This window comes from Vicia villosa, unplaced genomic scaffold, assembly GCF_029867415.1.
Source record: "Vicia villosa cultivar HV-30 ecotype Madison, WI unplaced genomic scaffold, Vvil1.0 ctg.000986F_1_1, whole genome shotgun sequence".
NCBI classification, from domain to species: Eukaryota; Viridiplantae; Streptophyta; class Magnoliopsida; order Fabales; family Fabaceae; genus Vicia; species Vicia villosa.
Window position 1 is genome coordinate 60,435 of NW_026705443.1, and position 21,750 is coordinate 82,184.

Sequence of the window (21,750 nt, forward strand, 5' to 3'; positions counted from 1 at the left end):
TGATTGTGCATTTTCCTTTTGATTCTATAACAATGTCATTTCCTAATTGAACTTTGACTTTGACTGACTCGTCAATGCTTTTGAAAATTGTCTCATCCTTGGCAATGTAATTACTGAAGCCACTATCTAAGTACCAACTTCCGCTATTTTCCCTAATCGAGTCCTCAGTGGTACAAAACCCATACAATATTACCAATATTGGTTTGATGCCTATTTTTGTTGTGACAACTTTTCTTTGTGGCCTAGATTGTTGTAGATATTACGTGGAGGATTTTTATCTGATTTGTTCTTGATGAAATTTCTATAAACTTATCTCTGCTAGAAGTTTCTCCATAATTTTTCTTTTATCCATTTTCTTTATTTTGAGGATGAAATTTGAGCTTTGATTGGAAGACATTTTCAAGTATATATTTTTTATATAGAGTTTTTGCTCACATGCTTCAAGAGAACCCACTAGTTTTATCAGTGATAGAGTGGATAAATCTTTGATTTTCTCAATTGTTATCACGGTTGGGTCAAACTTTAGGGGGATATTAGAATTTTCTCAACAATTTTTTTGTAAAAAATATCCTCCCTAAAATCTCTCATTTGATTAATTATTTCTTTATCTCTCATTTGATTAATTATTTCTTTAACTTTAGAATAGTAATGTTTAACTGTCTCAAACTCCTTCCCCTTCAATAGTTCAAAATCACTTATATCTTAAGTTTAACAACTCATATCTTGTCGCTTCCGTGAAACTCCTCCTGCAACGTGTTCCACGTTTCTTTGTCAGTCTTAACTTCCATAATTCTTTAAAAAATTGCATAGTCACTGCTTGTGGCAAGGTGAACAACACCTTAAATTTTTTTTGTTTATTTTTCTTCAACTCTCTTTCTTGAGTTACATTAGGAACTAAAGTATCCGCGGGAGCGGTGAGACCTTCTTCTTCTTCTATGTCCTATAAATCTTAAGATGAAAAATGTCCCCATTTTAACACATCAGAAATCATAATTTTCACCATTGAAAATAGAGACTGAAATAGATGATGATTGAGTGGTGTTATCTATATCTTAGAAAATTATTGGATTGAGTTAATAGTAAAAGAGAAATTTTTAAAAGTAGTTGAAAATATTTTAAAATATTAGGTAGGTAATATAACTATGTCCAATGTGTCACTATTGGTATTTGAATAATTGATAGATGATATAAGATAGTTTTAAAGAATTGTTTAGAAAGAAGGCTATAGGATTTTTTGGATGATCCATTACAAAGTACTAATTACCTATTTATAGGCTTAAGTCATCAACCTCTCAATCGTATCGTGGTGAATATTTATAAATTATTTTAACTCTTTCTATATGTTTCATAATAGACTAGTATCATAGTAGTTCTAAATTTTTGTAACATTTTCTTATAAACTATATCTAAGAGAATTCTAGAAATTTGTAGCAATTTTAACACATGTTCTTGTTTCATCTAATTTTATATTATTTTGTATTTTTGTAAAATATATCTTTAATTTCAATTTTTTCTCAAGAAATTTAATTAAGAAAAGGAAGAAAATTTTGGAGTTTAGCTAATTAAGTAGTTAAACATTTTACATAAACCTACTTGGAACACCACATGCAAGTTATTAATTTCCATTGTCATATAGTTTTTTTATGTTTCCTGTTGCCAACTAAAACCACATGCATATGTTCAGAATATGTTTCCTCCTCTCTCTATATATACAAACATCCGGAACAATGAAATTCAAAACAGCAACATTTTCATCAAACTATAGCAGAAATCCTCAATTTTTGAGATATCCAATTTCATCAAAACCATGGCTTATTGGTCTGCAGAAAATGCCACAAAAGCCTTTCTCAGCACTTTGAAAATGGTCAGTATATTAATCATTATTTTTCTGTCACAAGTTTTAAATTAATATATAATATATTATCTTGTAAATGTTTTCCTTTCTACAACAATTTTTTTCTGATCTGATTTTTGATTATTTTTCAATAGGCTCGAAAGGCAAAAGAACCGTCTGTTGCTGAATTTATATCAGCATTAGCAGCTGGAAACAATGCACAACTAATGGTAGTAGCTTGTGCTGCTGCAGCTGATTTAACAACATTTGCACTAATTGCTGCTGCTAATCAAACTAATGGAAATGTAATTTGCATTGTACCAAACAATGAAGATCTAATTGCATCCAAGAATTTCCTAGGAGTAGCTTCTAATAAAGTGAAGTTCATGATTGGCAAAGAAGCACAAGAATTAGATGTATTAAACAAAGTTGATTTTGTGGCACTTGATTGTAATCTTGTGAACCATGAAGAGATTGTGAAATTAATACAAACACTACAACACGGAAGGCCTTTAAAAGCGCTTATTTTGGGCTATAAAAGCGCTTTAAAGCGCTGTCAAAGACAGCGCTGGCGTAGATAACAAAAGCGCTTTTGAAAGCGCTCTGGTAGACCCTTCCTATAAGAGCGCTTTTACCAGAAAAGCGCTTTGGTAGACCCCCCTATAAGAGTGCTTTTCTGGAAAAAGCGCTCTGGTAGCCCCACTATAAGAGCGCTTTTTCCTGAAAAGCGCTCTGGTATCCCCCCCTATTAGAGCGCTTTTTCTGGAAAAAGCGCTCTGATAGCCCCCTTATAAGAGCGCTTTTCCAAAAGCGCTTTCGTAGGTTGTGTTTTTTTAATATTTTTTATGCTTTTTTTTTAATCTTTGGCAGCGCTTTTAGTAATAAAGCGCTTTAGTAGGTGGCCCTTTTGTAGGAACAAGCATACACTCACAAATGAGTTTTTGATTCATGGCAAACATCACAAGCAACCCAATACAAGAGCACAAGTGAATGACTCAAAGAAAATGAAGCTTTGGCCATGTCTGCATCAATTAGGTCGACCTAAGCCACAACTAGGTCGACCCAAACTGAAGCCAAAAACTGCATACTTCTGCTAGGTCGACCCAGAGCTTCAGCAGGTCGACTCAAAATGGAGTAAAAACAACATGCCCCAGTTAGGTCGACTCATTCCCTAACCTAGGTCGACCTAAACTGAAGAAAAGTCTCAGGAATGCAACTTAACTGATTTTAGGTCGACCCAAGCTACCAACAGGTCGACTCAATTGGAAGCAAACACATCTTGGCCAAATCTGCATCTGTTAGGTCGACCTAACCAACAAAATAGGTCGACCTATTTGCTCATAACATGCAAAATTCTGTGTTTCCCTTCACAGAACCTGCTCCTTTATATATTTCATCTTGTCATTTATCATAATGAACACCAACAACTGAAAGATACACAAAGGCTTCTCATCTTCGTTCTTTATCAACTCCAACACAATTACACACAATCATTCTTGCGTTGAGGGTTAGTGATCAAGTTCGACAACGTCCATGGAACGGAATTGAAGATTCCTAGTGGGTGAAGATTTGTGGGGTTTTTGGTGAATAAAATCCGTGGGTTTTGTCCTCCAAGATAGGTGATTCTTTGGGGGTTTTTATCAAGAGGTTTCATCAAGGATCAAGCTGAGTGTGAAGATTGAAGAACAAGGGTTCAAGCAATTCAAGACACTGCAGAAGGGATCAAAGTGAAGCTCTTGGAATACCTTGATCTGGCTCAAGATTAAGGGGGAAGAAGATTCAAAGGATCGACATAATTGGTTTATCGTTTATCGGTTTGTTATCTTCTTTGTATAAACTGTTTTCATAGTAATGGAAAACTTCCCAATTCCCGTTTGGAATTTGGGGCAGATGTAGTCGTAGCGAGGACGATCGACGAACTGCCTGATCAAATATCGTGTTCTTATCTCCTTTACATTTTTGTTTATGTTTTGTTCATACCTGGTTATAATTGCAATTTGATAAACGATTCAGGTGTTAAAATTGTGCATTAAGACTCTGTTTAAACATCACAATTCATCACACATTGAATCACCATCAATTGAAATTATCACCAAGTGTTTGTCTTTTTGCTTCAACCATTATCAAAGCATTGCAAACAACGTATATCAAATTAGAAGTTAATCGATTCTCACTAGAGCAACAAATTGATTCTATAGGGTATCCTTTTATCGTCAATCTCAAACTGTTTTGTGGTTTTATCACATATACAACCTTTTCAATAGCGGTCCGGAATAGACGCGAGTCGATTCAGAACCGCTTTCGCTTAAGTTTGAAATAATCCCGAAAAACTCTGAGAGATCTATTCACCCCCCTCTAGATCCTTAAGCCTAGCGTCTAACAAGTGGCATCAAGAGCTCTGGTTTATTCCGTGCTACGTGAAACACTTATTGGAAAGATGGCTTCCGGACCTAAAGGGGCTCACAATAGAGCTCCAGTTTTCAACGGTGAAAACTATGGCTATTGGAAGGATTGTATGTGCGTTCATATCAATGCCATTGATAGGAACATCTGGACAGCAATTGTCGATGGTCCATTTCAGATTACCATGACAAATGCAGCTGGTGCCATTGTTCCAAAACCAGAAAATACTTGGGATGCAAATGACGAAAAGAGATATGCATACGATTGGAAAGAGAGAAATATTCTAATCTCAGCTCTAGGAGTTGATGAATACTATTGTGTTTCCCATTGTAGATCCGCTAAAGCTATGTGGGACACATTGCAAGTTGCCCATGAGGGAACGGATGATGTCAAACTAGCTAGAATCAATACGTTAACTCAAGAGTTCGAACTCTTTCACATGGAAGATGGTGAATCCATTGAAAACATGCAAAAGAGATTCGTACATTTGAAAAATCGTTTAAATTCTCTTGATAGACCTGTTTCCAATGCTGTTGCTACTAACAAAATATTGAGATGTTTAAACAGGGAATGGCAGCCGAAGGTTACGGCAATAAAGGAAGCAAATGATCTAAATACCTTAGGCATCACTACTCTCTTCGGTAAACTGGAAGAACATGAACAACATCTTAAATGCCTTGACATGCATGAGAAAAGTACAAAGAAAGAGAAGAACATGGAGAAAGAGGTAGAGAAGAAGTCAATAGCTCTAAAAGCTTCAAGCTCCAAGACCTCAAAGCAAGAGCTAGAGGACAGTGATACAAGTGATGATGAAGATTCGGATGATGAGGAAATGAGACTGTTCGTGCGAAGATACAACAAGTACATAAAGAAAAATAGAGCAAAACACTCCGGCAAAATCTTGATTAATCATAGGAAGCAATTCGACAAGTCCAAACAAGATGATAACAATAAAAGAAAATCCAAAGGTACTTGCTTCAATTGCGGTAAATTTGGTCATTACAAACCGGATTGTCCATATCTCAAGAAGGAGAAAGACAATAATCAAAGAAAAAGTCACAACAAGTCTAGAAAAGCTTATATAGCATGGGAAAGTGATTCTTTAAGTGAAGACTCATCAAGCGATGAAGAAGAATCGGCAAACTTATGTCTTACGGCTAATCAACACAAGAAAAAGAAACGTGTAAGTCATCTTAAAACTGAACTTGTAGATAAGGTATCTCATGCTCAATTAAAATTAGCTTTTGAAGAACTACATAGAGATGAAATTGAAGCTTTCAAACTTTTGGCCTCAAATAAGAAATTTTTTTCATATCTTGAATCAAAAGTTGAGAAGACCGAAAAGGACATGGAAGCTTTGAAACAATCTATGCTAGATATTCAAAAGGATAAAATTGAGGAAGATCCTACATCATGGTTTGGTTGTGAGACATGTCATATTTGGCAAAAAGAAGTAAGAGATCTAAAGGCCAAATTAGATAAGGCTCTACAGCCAAAAGTGACTTTTGCGGTTGATCCAAATAAGTTCAAAAGATCGTATACTCCTTTATATAGTAAATACACTTTTGTACCAAAAGTATCAACTAGAAAAACAGCATACTCTCATCATATTACTTGTCACTATTGTTGCAAAAAGTGACATACCATTGAAAAATGCAAATTTAGGAGGATTTTAGTTCCTAAAGGAGTATTTCAATGGTTGCCTAAGTGCAACAATTTATGTACTCACCACCTAGGACCCAATGAAGATTGGGGACCTTCCACTCTAAATTAATTTTGCAGGAAAAGTGTCTTGACATTGCCGAAAGGTTGTGGTTCCTTGATAGCGGATGTTCAAGACACATGACGGGAGATATATCACTCTTTGTTGAGTTCCACGCAAAGAAAAAGGGGTATGTCACCTATGGAGACAAAAATCGGGGAGCTATACTTGGTAAAGGAAGTGTAGGTAACCCGTCTACCACAACTATAACTGTTGTGTTACTAGTAGAAGGTCTTAAACATAATCTCCTAAGTATTAGTCAATTGTGCGACAAAGACTTCAAAGTAACTTTTACAAATTCTGGCTGCACAATAGAACATATTAAGAAAAGAGGCATCATGTTTAATGGCATATGAGTAAACTACATTTATATGCTAAAACTTGGACAAAGGCATATTTTTTTTCTCTCAATCTAGTAAGGCATATAGGCATATAGTTTCTCTCAATTTATTTACTACTTATTGTTGAAGAATCAGTTCATGTGTCCTTTGATGAATCTTACTCAAAATATGTCAAGAAAGGTATCTCTTTTGATAGTGCAGGCCCATCTACTGAAGACATTGTCAAAGAAAGGGAAGACGAAAGTAAAATTGTTGCAAAGGAAGATGCAAAGGAAGAGAAAGATGAATCTCATGATAATGTTGAAAAAGAAAGCATCTCAAACAACGAAGAACTTCCTATGACCTGGAAAAACGTAAAAGATCATCCAATCGACAATATAATAGGTGACATCTCAAAGGGCGTTACAACACGCTCCAAGATAAGTAACTTTTGTTACCACTTCACTTTTGTTTCACAATTTGAACCGAAAAACGCAAAAGACGCATTACTTGATGAGCATTGGCTAATGGCCATGCAAGAAGAATTAAACCAGTTTAAACGGAATGATGTATGGGACCTTGTCCCTCATCCGGGAGAACATCAAGTAATCGGCGCTAGATGGGTTTTTCGAAACAAACTTGATGAAAACAGAGTTATCACTAGAAACAAAGCTAGATTAGTTGCTCAAGGTTATAATCAAGAGGAAGAATGAATTTGAGATGAGTCTCATGGGAGAGTCGAACTTCTTTCTTGGTCTACAAATCAAGCAACTTAGTCATGGAACTTTCGTAAGCCAAACAAAGTATTGCACAGAATTGCTTAAGAGATTTGGAATGAGTGAGTCAAAGGAAATTGACACACCTATGGCAACAAATAGCAACCTCGACAAAGATGAAAAAGTATGAAGGTAGTTCATCATCAAATCAAGGATCGTGCCACATTGACAAGAGGATTATACTCCACTCTACGCAATGATGACGAGATACCTGAAAATTGAGAAAGTGGTAACATGTTTGTTGTTCACTTTCAAAAATATTATTGATACTATAATATGCTATCAGTTAACATGTTTATAGTGACTTCATATATGCTTATCCATATATCTCATTTACATGTATATGTTGATCATCATTACTCATAACATACCATGTTTGGGCATTCTAATAAGTAGAATCAGCATGTATCCAACATCCATAAGCATCTCCATTGCATTTCAAGCATTTGAAGCATTTTTGGTCGACCTATTATGCCTTTGAGTTGACCTACTGAAGATTTTTTGTTTTGTTTGGATATTTTGTTCGCTTGGTTGTATTTTGAATATGTTTGGATATTATGCTCTACTTTTTTACTATTATGCTATGCAAGATATCTTTCTGTTAAATTTATTATGTTACTCTCTTCTACTATTCTCTTGTTGTCTATCTTTTGTTGTTGTCAAAGGGGGAGATGTGTTGAGAGTACGGGGGAGATGAGTACGGGGGAGCTTAGTACGGGGGAGCTTTCGTCATTCAATCAAATATTTGCCATCATCAAAAAGGGGGAGTTTGTAGGAACAAGCATACACTCACAAATGAGTTTTTGATTCATGGCAAACATCACAAGCAACCCAATACAAGAGCACAAGTGAATGACTCAAATAAAATGAAGCTTTGGCCATGTCTCCATCAATTAGGTCGACCTAAGCCACAACTAGGTCGACCCAAACTGAAGCCAAAAACTGCATACTTCTGCTAGGTCGACCCAGAGCTTCAGCAGGTCGACTCAAAATGGAGTAAAAACAACCTGCCCCTGTTAGGTTGACTCATTCCCTAACCTAGGTCGACCTAAACTGAAGAAAAGTCTCAAGAATGCAACTTAACTTATTTTAGGTTGACCCAAGCTACCAACAGGTCGACTCAACTAGAAGCAAACACATCTTAGCCAAATCTGCATCTGTTAGGTCGACCTAACCAACAAAATAGGTCGACCTATTTGCTCATAACATGCAAAATTCTGTGTGTTTCCCTTCACAGAACCTGCTACTTTATATATTTCATCTTGTCATTTATCATAATGAACACCAACAACTGAAAGATACACAAAGGCTTCTCATCTTCGTTCTTTATCAACTCCAACACAATTACACACAATCATTCTTGCGTTGAGGGTTAGTGATCAAGTTCGATAACGTCCATGGAACGGAATTGAAGATTCCTAGTGGGTGAAGATTTGTGGGGTTTTTGGTGAATAAAATCTGCGGGTTTTGTCCTCCAAGATAGGTGATTCTTTGGGGGGTTTTATCAAGAGGTTTCATCAAGGATCAAGCTGAGTGTGAAGATTGAAGAACAAGGGTTCAAGCAATTCAAGACACTGCAGAAGGGATCAAAGTGAAGCTCTTGGAATACCTTGATCTGGCTCAAGATTAAGGGGGAACAAGATTCAAAGGATCGACATAATTGGTTTATCGTTTATCGCTTTGTTATCTTCTTTGTATAAACTGTTTTCATAGTAACGGAAAACTTCCCAATTCCCGTTTGGAATTGGGGGCAGATGTAGTCGTAGCGAGGACGATCGACGAACTTCCTGATCAAATATCGTGTTCTTATCGCCTTTACATTTCTGTTTATGTTTTGTTCATACCTGGTTATAATTGCAATTTGATAAACGATTCAGGTGTTAAAATTGTGCATTAAGACTCTGTTTAAACATCACAATTCATCACACATTGAATCACCATCAATTGAAATTATCACCAAGTGTTTGTCTTTTTGCTTCAACCATTATCAAAGCATTGCAAACAACGTATATCAAATTAGAAGTTAATCGATTCTCACTAGAGCAACGAATTGATTCTATAGGGTATCCTTTTATCGTCAATCTCAAACTGTTTTGTGGTTTTATCACATATTCAACCTTTTCAATAGCGGTTCGGAATAGACGCGAGTCGATTCAGAACCGCTTTCGCTTAAGTTTGAAATAATCCCGAAAAACTCTGAGAGATCTATTCACCCCCCCTCTAGATCCTTAAGCCTAGCGTCTAACACCTTTAAGAGTGCTTTTTAAAAGCGCTGTCGTTGCTAAATGAGGTATTTTAAAGTGCAGTCTGTAATTTAAGCCTCCCAGTTCGACCTGTAATATTTTCGACCTGTAATATATTTTCAACATGTAATATTTTCGACCTGTAATATATTTTCGACGATATATTTTCATCCATAGGTAGGAAAATATATATATACTAATATAATACCATTATAATATCCAAAATTATATATCTACATCATTATAGTTCCTGTCAAACAAACTAAATCATGTAAAGTATGAATACAGAAAGTTTCACATGTAACTAACTCATGTCAAACAAACTAAATCAGTAACATCAACAATATTATACTTCAAATTGACACAAATCCTACATGACTAGTTGCTGAATATAAAATTGACACAAATCCTCTTTGATTTCTTCCAACTTAAGTCTCGTGTAAGAAACAGCACGGAATTCGTCAAAGTACTACAAAAAAAACATAATATGAATGATTTTGTTAAATGTAATAAATTATAAGAAATTATCTTAAGTTATAAATTCATACCATGATTGAAATCTCTAATTGATTCGCTTGAAAGATTTATTTCATAAACCTCAAAACATAGTATCCGCAATCTGAACTGTTTCGCTGTTGCGGACACTACATAGAAAAACAAATAAGATTTTATAGTTGTCTTATTTTATCAAGTAGCATAAATATTATAAGCAAAATTGTGAAAAATAATGTACCTGCACTTTGGTCCAAGTAATGTTGTTTGATTTAGTCCGGAATACCTGTGCGTCTCGTTGACTTCGGAACACTTGTATTGATCTAACAAAAATATAAAAGCATATGTTTAGATCAGTCTCACAAATAATTAGATATATAAATATACACGAATATTTAGAACGATCCCACTTGCAAATCAATCATTTCCTTCATAGCTGGATAATTGGTCCAGTCACCATTTACCGAATTCAGATAATACACCACTTCTCTTATAGGGTGCCAAGTATACGTCTATGTCATTTCCTGGTTGTTTAGGCCCAGAAATTAGCATAGATAACATCATATACTTACGCTTCATACATAGCCACGGAGGTAGGTTATAAATCATAAGAATCACAGGCCAGGTGCTATGCGAGATACTTTGAATACCATGCGGGTTCAATCCATCAGTAGACAATGACAAGCGAAAGTTTCTTGCTTCTTTTCCAAATTCAGGATAATCAGTATTAACTTTCATCCATTGTGGTGAGTCTGCCGGATGTCGCAACTTTCCATCAATAATTCTTTCATCTGCATGCCAAGTCAAGTGTCTTGAATCGGTCTCACTACGATACATGCGTCTAAATCTCGGAATTATAGGAAAATACCATAAGACTTTGGCCGGAGACAACTTTTTCTTATATCGAGGGGCACCGCATTTAGGACACTCATTCAACGCTGCATACTCGTTTCGAAACAAAACGCAATCGTTTGGACATGCATGTATCTTATCATAGCTCATGCCAATAGAGGACAACATCTTTTTGGCTTCATACGTTCGATTGGGAAGAACATTATCCTTTGGTAGCATATCTTTCATAAGGGCTAATAACTCTGTGAAACTTTTATCCGACCATCCATTGTCCGCCTTTAAGTTGTACAACTTTAACACCGCAGACAATCTTGTGAATTTTGAACAACCATCATACAACGGTTTCTCTGCATCGCTTACCAACCTCTCGAACATTTTGGGACAATCCTCAAGATCTTCTTCAAGCGCTTCTGCAATCTCTTCGACTCGATCGTAATCGTATGTGTCTGTGCAATCGTCGTTTGAAGCATACTTCGTATTACACCTCGACTCAGCATTCTTGTTACTTATCTCACCATGCAAACTCCAACCTGTATAACTTCTATCAATTCCAAACCGTAGTAAATGCGATGCCATCTGTCTCCCGTCAACCTTATCCCCATAACAGCAACCCAAGCAAGGACACGTCATTCGAATCAGGTCTTCGGAGTGCGCAACCGCAAACTTAACGAATTCCCATACCCCTTTCTCGTATTCTTTCGACAATCGTTTTGAATTCATCCATGTCTTATCCATGTCTTAATTAAGCTAAACAAATGCTTCTTGGTTTCTCTATCAGGTACTAAGGAATTTTGTCAAGATAATAAATAGCTATCATCATTATGTCTTGATCAGAATACCTAATGAGATCTTATAAAATGTGAATAATAGAATACCTAATCAGAATACCTAATCAGAATACCCGATTTCTTAAAGAAGACATTACCTAATTTCAAGGTAATATAAGTCCACAAACCAAAAAACTGATTGAGAGACACTAAATTGAAATTAAATAGAACCATAAACAATAAACTATAAGCAGAAAACAACAAACTATAAGCAAGAAGAAAGGGATAGTAACCTGAGTTAGACTTGATGTGGAAGATGGGTAGGTTTGAATCGGCGTTGTACAAGTAGAAACCAGAGACTTCAAAGTAACTGTAAAATTAAACACACACACGATGCAGTTAAATACACCACTACTAACAAATATCAAAATAAACCCAATCTAGAACTCAATTATTTAAAATGATATGAAATCAATTATCAATTAGCTAGTAACTACAAACAAGAGAAAGAACAGATGCATACATGTGTACCACGGCTTGTTCAACATACATTGGTTCGTAAATGAGAGGCTAGTTCATTAGTCCTAACAATTAACCTCAACTAACAGTCTAACTTTATAACTAACTTACAACATAACCACTAGTAGGATTAAGTGACTTAGACTTTTAAAAGTAAAACATGAAAATTGTATTATAAAAAGAATATACAGGTGGATTCTATTGTAAGGTAACTCTATTATAAATGCTTAAATTTTTAATAATCGGATTTAGATAAAAGCATGGATAACTTATGAAGTTAAGTTGTGCAACCTACTTAGTTGTTATTTGTTGCTATCTTTTTAAAATAGAATCTTAATTTTTTTTCATACATTACTTTTAATGTGAAATGAAATAAATATCGAATTAGTAATGCTTTGAGATTATAAGAAATCAAATTACACAAAATACATATTATCATTTTCAAACATATACGCATTTATACAATTAAACAAACTTTAGTAACAAAGGTCTCCATTTTTCAAAACTCTACTCCTTTTAAGAAATGAAAGAATCCTCACTCATATTTTAGAATCAAGTAAAACCAGAAAACATTAAAGTGAACTCAGTTTCTCTTAATAATCATTTGGTGCAGACAAGTTAACCCTCAATTGAACTACCCATTACAATTCAAATAACTCAATGATATGAACTGGACTTGTTAAAGACAAAAAAATTGTTTAGTCTATCATAAAGTCAAACCACCTTGGATTCTTTTAGTCAGATTAGTATTATCAGATTGACTAATATGTGTTCTTGGCATGTGCAGATCAGTTCCACTTTGTAGAAAAAAATGCAGGCTACATCTAAATCCAATATATCAAACAATTAACAAAGAAGAAATTATGCAGTAAGTAGTACATATCATAACATAGCCAGTCGAACAAAAACAATTACAAATAAAGCAAAATAAAACAAGCTGACATACATGAAGATGACGGCGGCGGCGGCGGCGAGATGGTACACGGCGGCGGCGACGGTGAAGAGCTTTGATATACAGAGTTGTGGGAGACGAAATGGGGGCGACGACAGTTTTCTGGGTGAATGGTTTTTGCAGATTCGAAGTGGGGGCGACGATGGTTTTCTGGGTGAATGGCTTTTGCAGATTCGAAGTTGAATTTGTGGAAGATTGGTTTTCTAGGTTTTCTGGGCAGTTAGCGTTAATGGGAGAAAAAAGATGAATTAGGTATTCTGAAAATGTAATATAAAATTTTGTTTTTAAAAATTTTAATTTAAAAAGGCTATGACAGCGCTTTTGGAAAGCGCCTTAGTAGACATAGCTATACCAGCGCTTTTAAGGGAAAAGCGCTCTTGTACCCTACCCCCTATAGCAGCGCTTTTGAAAGCGCTTTCATAAAGCCACCTATAAGAGCCCTTTTGAGAAGCGCTTTCGTACCCCCCCTTATAAGAGCGTTTTTTGAAAGCGCTTTCGTAACCCCCCTCTTCCAGAGCGCTTTTTTTGCGTGTTTTTTTAGCGAAACCTATACCAGCGCTTTTTCCTAAAAGCTCTTTAGTAGCGGTGCTGCTAATAGACAAATTTGGCATAGTGAAATTGGTGATGGTAATAAGAAAGAGGGTGTAGTTGTTGTTGGTTATAATGCATTTAGTTGTAATAGGTCATGGAGATCATGTGGATCAGAAACTCAATTGCTTCCTATTGGAGAAGGGTTGTTGGTGACAAGATTTGGATCTGGATTGAGTAAGAATGGTCGAAGTCAGTGGATTGTGAGAGTTGATAAATGTACAGGTGAAGAACATGTTTATAGAATTAGACTTCCACAAGGAAAAGTTATTTAAGCCTCATCATCTAGCCTAATTGTTATTACTGGCCAGTGACAGATTGGCATAATCACATGATCGTGATTCTTGACTGGTGTTGATCAAAATGCATAGTTAACTTAAATACTTCAATCTTGATTTCAGAGTTCAGATTGACTGATTGGAGAGAATTTAAAACTTGCAAGCAGTTCTCCATTTATTTTTTTGGAAAAAGATGTAAAAACCTAGGACTTAGTCCTATTTCAAATGTACAAAACTATATATTTAATTATATTATCAAATTTGGTTTGAAATATTTTGTTAATGTTGCATTGTTCTAAATCGGAAGAGACTGAATGCACTCATTATAGATTTTATTCACGTCTTCTTTGTATATCATGAGACGGGTGACAAGCATGGTTTTGCAAAGAATATTATGGTAAAAAGTTGATCTATGTAGAGAATCCCACTTAATAATAGAATAAGAGTTAATTGTCGTCGTTGTTATCTGGGTATGAAGATATATTAAATTCCTTAAAAATAGCTATTGGTTTGATTGAATATGGAATAAATTAACAGACACAATGAAAAATTAAAAAACTACACTACTTGAGTTAGGCCTTTTAATTTATAACAAATAGCATGAATCCATGTGAAACAAAGGTAGCATTCAGCAGCAAGGGACAGGTTATATTATGGGAACACAACCTGTTCCAACGTGGGACAAGTGGTTTTGTCTCTAGTTTTGTCCCTGCAATTACATCAACAACCTTCATGTAATTCTAGTTGAATAAATAATTAGCCAAAGTGCAATATTTATATTACAAGCACACTAGTACAATATGTTATCTTCTATTATTATACCAGAGTGCAATAGTTATAAATAGCATAACAATAGCTGATTGATATTTCCTGCTTGTTTAGTGAATCACTTCCCTCACGTTTGCTCTTTCTTATATCCATGCATCATCATCCTCTCCGATGCATCTTATTCTTCATGAATTCCATTTCTTCACTCATTTTCTTAGTATGAGCTACATCATCTCAACTACACTTTTTTTTTCCAAAATCATACTTCCTTCGTATAGTATTGAAATTTCACAATACCTAATTAGTATCTTATTATTATTGGGAGATTTGTCTTACACATCAATACAAAGGGTTCATTTATACACCAATAAGAAACATAATTTTACATAATTGTGCAAGTAACACAAACAACTAATAACTAACCAAAAACTAACTAATTAATTAATACTATCTTCTAATGTTCGCCCACAAGTTGGACTTTGAATGGAAACATGCACTACTGTCACTACGCCATAAAAGGGCTATGAAAGAGTTTTTTTTGCCTTTTACAGCGCTTAAAAGCGCTGCCTATGGTAGCGCTGCCGTAGGTAAAGACATCGCTTTTCTTACGCCAAAAGCGTTGCCTTAGGTTTACTTCAGACAACGCTTTCTCCTGAAAAACACTTTCGTAGGTGGCTATATAGGAACACTTTCCCTTGAAAAGCGCTTTCGTAAGTGGGTCTGTAGCAGCGCTTTTTCTAGAAAAAGCGCTTTCTAAAGTAGTCTTTAGCAGCGCTTTTTTCCAGCTTTTATGCTTTCCTTTATCATCTTAGGCAGCGCTTTTTTATTAAAAAGTGCTTTCGTAGGTAGGCCTTTAAGAGCGTTTTTAAAAGCGCTTTCGTTGCTAAACATAATATTTTAAAGTGCAACCTGTAATTTAAGCCTCCCAGTTCGACATGTAATTTATTTTTATTTTCCCCCTATAATATTTTTGGAAATAATCCCTAAACCTGTAATTCAAGCCTTATATATATATATATATACACACACACACACACCATTATGTCAACAAAAACCCGTATGTAGGACATTATATACCATTATATACCAATATAATACCATTACAATCCAAAATAATATATATATATATATATATATATATATATATATATATATATATATATATACACCATTATAGTTCAATTCACATGTTTGCAACAGATACATATAACTAAATCATCTCTAACAATAACACTACAAAAAAAAGGTCTCCTACCACGCCCAAGAAACCGAGGCTATATGCAAAATAACCGTGGCGTAACACTGAAGCCACGGTTTGCCCACGGAAATCCAACTGTGGAGTATGCGGCCGTGGCCTAAAGTAAAGTCCACGGTTTTTTGGTATAGACCACGCCTTTTTGACAACCGTGGCTTTTTTAGGCCACGATTTAGGTAGCTTGATTAAGGCCGCGGTTTGTATTTGCCATGAATGCAAAACTGTGGCTATATGGTAAAGCCACGGTTTCAATTTAACGTTTATGATATAGTTTTGGTTCAAGATATAGCCACGGTTTGGTTATGATCACATATTTAAAACCGTTGTTATATGTTATGCTTTCTAAACCATTTATCTTGCCACGGTTTATTTCTGTATCATTACATAAATATGTCATTATATATATATATATATATATATATATATCAATATAAAATTAACAATAACATTGATGAGTAGAATCTAATTAATTACAACTATTCTTCTTGTTCATCTCCTTGTTCTTCTTCCACGTCTTTGGCACAACCAGCTTCTTCCACATCTTCAGCACAACCTTCTTCCACATCTTCATGATCATCACAAGATTCTTCCATATCTTCATCACAATCTTCTTCGTCTCCACACTGCAATAAACATCATTCCAAACATCATTCAGCATTCATAAGTGTACTAGTCATGGTTGTGTAACAGAATCATGAATCAAAAGAAAGAGAGTTTTAGGCCATCACCACCAGAATCATACACCTATTTCAGAGTCATACACCTATTCCCTAAATAGCAAATCTATAATTATGTCGTAGTTTTCAAAGCTGCCCAAAATCCATTATGGTATAAAGCACTATAGTGCCGTTTATTTGACGAAACAAAACAATTTAATCTGAACTTCAGATTGGTCACGTATAGCTTTGCAACAAAACAAAACCATATAGCTGACTCCACAAGTTGATGGTAGGAGGACTGGTCCCCAGATTAGTCGGCTCTTAGACCCAATACGTATGAACTACTGACTCCACACATACTAAAAGCATGACTATTATATCAGACACCGACACAACATTGACACATGTAATAACATTAAACCAATATCATTTTCCTAAACTATTAACAATCCGACGAGCGGACGGTCCTGGTCCTGCAAAGTATGAATAGAACAACACGGTCAATTAAACTAACTTTGCTCAAACACGATTAAAGGCTCCAACACAAAGTCATTATCAAAATCTGTCACACAATAATGTATTCATAACACTTTTCACACAATAATGTACTCATACCTATATGAGTCTTTGCTGAATTCAAAATTGACACAATTCCTCTTTGATTTCTTCCAACTTAAGTTTCATGTAAGAAGTAGAATACAATTCATCAAAGTACTACATAACAAAAACATAATATGCATGATTTAGTTAAATGTTATAAATTATAAGAAATTATCCTAAGTTATAAATCCATACCATGATTGGAATCTCTAATTGATTCATTTGAAGGATTTCTTTGATAAACCTTAAAACGAAGTATCCGCAATCTGTACTATTTCGGTGTTGCGGACACTACATAGAAAAATAAATAAGATTTTATAGTTGTCTTGTTTTATCAAGTAGCATAACTATTATAAGCAAAATTGTGAAAATTAATGTACCGTCACTTTGATTCAATTAATGTTGTTTGATTTAGTCTGTGATACCTGTGCGTCTCTTTGACTTCAGAATACTTGTATGGATCTAACAAAATAAAAACATATATTTAGATCAATCTCATAGAAATAATTAAATATATAAATATACACAAATATTTAGAACAATATCACTTACCTATCAATCATTGACTTCATATCCAGATAATTGGTCCACTCACCATCTACCGAATTCAGATAATAAATCACTTCTTTTATAGGATCAATAGCAACCAACAACCAGTGTGCTCTATAAATTAAAACAAAAGTTTATATGAAAAATTTTCTACGCAAAAGAAACAAATATTAGATGAACCAAGAATGAAAAATTAACCATATTGGTTCCCTATCATGATCTAATACAACATGATCTAATACAACATAATCTAATACAACATCAACCGATACTTTTAGGTGTCCATCCGGGAGCGGTCTATGGTGAAGTAAATCTCTCAAAGTGTTGTGCATTTTTCCCTTGCCAACTAGGAGATATCGGTGATGATAAGTATAGTTGGTAAGATGAAATGCCCTAAACCAATAATAAATATGTTACTGTTAATTCAATAAAAAAAAGAGGTTGAAAAAAAGAGAAACTTGAACAATATAGAGTCATTATCATTACAGAAAGAGAACAATTGTAAGAAAAAAGAATTTATAATTATCTGGGGAAATTTATTTTGAAAGTTGATACTAGCTTTATCACTTGTTTCTTTCACCGATGAAGTATTGCACTTTTCCCTCATATATATCTCTTTATCTCTTTGCAATTCAGAGACTTGTGCTTGTAAATCCTGTAATTTTTGCAGCACTTCTTCATTGGTCAAATTTCTTCTCCTAGGATGCTTATAGAAAGAGGTTGAAGTCACACCATGACCTTTACCTCTCACCCGATCGGGATACTCAGGAACATCTAGTGCTCTACTAAGTACACTCTTATTATCCTGGTCCTCACTGGTGGATACCGATTGCGACGTGGTCTCCTGTAATTCATTTACATTTCGAAAATTATTAGTGGAGATAAAAAAATCAATTATATATTAATAAACATTTGATTTAATTAAAGACACAATGTTATACTTACACATTCATCATAAACTTTTTGAACATCGGGATCAACAGCTCAATTCTTGCCCACACGAGCTTCCTTCCACAACACATGTACTGGAAGTGAAGTTTCCTCACTTTTTGTCTCCTCTAACTATGCATTGACACAAAATGATAAGATCGTCAATTACAACACATTTAGACAATTAATAAGAACGTAGCATTTCTATTTACTTACAATTTTTTCCTCTAAGCGTGCATATCCCAAACGTCCTTTTTTGTACGGATATGTGGGTTTTGATGCTCTCGCCCTATTTCTGGCACTCATTTTTCGGAAATCTTCATCTCTTTGATTTACAAACTCAACCCAATCTTCATCTTTAATGAAGATCGCATACTTTTCTGGACGTCCCGGGGCCTCTTCAACAAAATTTCCTTCTTTATTCTTAAGATAGGTGTTTGTTAAAAAAGCTTTCCACCCTCTATGTCTTTTTCCGGCCAAACCAAGTATGTAGCATTGACGCTCATTGAAAATTCTTGTATGACAGATTCAGATGTCAATCACGATATCAAGACATCTGATTTTTTATTACTGTAGCGCTAGCAGAATAAAAGGACCCCCCATTATTTGATTACTCTTAGAAAAGAGTCAATTAGACCTAGGATCACGCATGTTCAGCATACATAACCAGATTATAAATTTACATGGCTCTGTATAGGAACAGCTAACACTTCTGAACCTACAATTATAAGCAAAGTCATAACATTCATAACTGAACAAATAATACAGAAGATAAACAACATAGAGAATTGTTCACCCAGTTCGGTTCTAACAAACCTACTCTGGGGGCAACCAAGCCAGGAAGGAAATCCACTATCAGTAGTCTTCATTTGAAGCTAAAATCCCCCGTTTACAACTTCACACTTAAACCCTACCCAATGCAATCTCTACCTAGGTTCTCCCTAGATATGGAATATCTCCATTCCACTCCCAATCATAGCAATGATGTCTAGCAATCAACAACTCAACCACTGCATCGACAACCTAATCCCTAACACTCTACATAAACATAATGGAATCATTCCATAAACACAATCATCACTCATTTCTTCACAACTTCTGAGTGAATACAAAAGACCTCTCACCTACAGGCTTTGAGGCACAAATCAGTGACCTTCCCACAAACCGGGAGGTTCACCTACACGGCTAACCCTGATGACTATATCTTTCTAAACCGGCTAGCTCTCTAAACTAGGTTACAAAGATTTCTATTTATAACTTGATCGTAGTTGGACTTGGGCTTACAAATCGCAGCACTCTAGCTGTTACAAATATGCAGAAAATATTTTGCTACAAATAAGGTCTTTCAATCCTGAGTTTCCTAAATTAGAAATTGCTGAATCCAATCTTCTGATCTGATTCTTCCTGAATCTTCAATCTTCTAATCATATTCTTCAATTATTCTTTTTACCTTTAAATATGCGCCACATAGGATTACATAATATTCACATAGAATATTTTGTATATGTTTTAAATCAAACTAAATCTTCCTTCCAGTTCTGCAGGCGCGATGTCATGAGTTGATGTCATGACATTCCATCTAACATCTTGCTTGTACCTGTTTTGTTCTTTATAAACTTGCAAGATTCACATTAATATTATGTTTTACTAATATTATGTTTTAGTCAAACATAGATGCCAATCAGACAATAAAAGCACTAACAATCTCCCCCTTTGGCATATTTTGGCTAAAACATAAAAGTGCAGCAAAAACATAAAACTTCAAGACACCAATGAAGAACAGAATTTTACATTCTCAGGATTGGGTTTACCTTCTGTTCTTCAGGACTTGAACCACATCATAACATCGTCAGATTGCTACACAACTTTTTACAGTAGCAAAATCAGAAGATGGTATTCTTCTCCCCCTTTTTAGACACAATATGAAAAAGATAGACCCGATGTCATAACATGCAGTGGAACATCTTCATGCAACACTGATGCTTACGAGGAAGATAATGGGAGAAGCCCTACGTCTTGGAGGACCAATGGTGGCATAAGGGACCCCTTCCTTAGTCTTGTACCAGAAACCAAATCCTAGCATAGACCTCGAGAGAGGACTTGGGTGAAAATGTCCACCAGTCCTGATAACTCAGAACACAAATCACAACGAAAATGATTCCTATACTGAAGGTTGTTATTAGAACATCTTTGTTTTTATTGCAGAAAAACCCATGGTAGAGACCATCAACATCCCCAGCCCGTGTTTTTCTTTTTCTGAGATGGTTTTGGTACAGCAACCCATCACAATATCAAACCCAGACTCGACTCACAAGAACGCACACGAATGAAATTTTGAGAGAGTTTGATTCCTGCAATTCACGGAGATGCTATTAAATAGCAAATGGAGATTATAGGAAATAACGAAGGTCTTTGGTCTTGTTCAATGGTTAAACGGTTAATTAGGAAACAGATCCAAAAGCTATTACTCTTTTCAAAGCAGTTTTTGACTGTTTTTCTGATAGGAGTTATCTTGAATTACCAGTGCCTGCATAGTCATTAGATAACCTTCAATTCAGATTTCCTTGTTTGACTTTGAAGATTAAATGTCTTTAACACATGTAATGACATTATGTCAGACAATGTCACTTTTCTTTCCTTCAGGCACATAACCCAAGATTCCGTAAAAGATTTAAGACAGAGCATCATTTGGACCAATTAACAGACTCCCTACTTACTCACTAGTCATAGACATAGACTTCTATTATTTTTGGACACCTTGAGACTGTTAGCACACAGCTACCTCATTAGTGTAAAGAAGGAATAGGGTTACCAGTTGCACATGGTTAACTTGAACCATTCAAATAACTGACAAAAGTATCACATTTTATTCATGATGTTAAAGTATTTTTAACCAAGAAATTTCTCTTGACAAAAGAAGTTACTCCCCCTATCCGAGATAGTCTGAGCTCCTACAAACGAAATAAGCTTGAAATGATGAATGGAAAATATAAGACTCGTCTTCATATCTTCAAGAGCCGCACCCTCTGTTCAACAATCCTGCTGAACACACTCATTATAGCAAATTTGTTCCTCACACTAAATACTTACACCAGAAGTAGAATGTCATAACATTGTGTCTGACATTTGTACTGCCAGTATTCTCCACAAGTTTCATCCCCTTTTTTCTTTTCAATAGACCCTTGCCTAAGAACTTATCTCCT

General features: G+C 35.1%; 1 protein-coding gene across 1 annotated transcript; it reads left to right on the forward strand.

Annotated features, from left to right (window-relative positions):
* The first annotated feature begins 1,807 nt into the window (after nucleotides 1-1,807).
* Nucleotides 1,808-13,783, forward strand: LOC131632686 (uncharacterized). Its single transcript, XM_058903423.1, has 4 exons — nucleotides 1,808-1,864; nucleotides 1,990-2,310; nucleotides 6,326-6,339; nucleotides 13,534-13,783. The coding sequence occupies exons 1-4, from the start codon at nucleotides 1,808-1,810 to the stop codon at nucleotides 13,781-13,783; spliced, it is 642 nt and encodes a 213-aa protein (XP_058759406.1).
* Nucleotides 13,784-21,750: the final 7,967 nt, after the last annotated feature.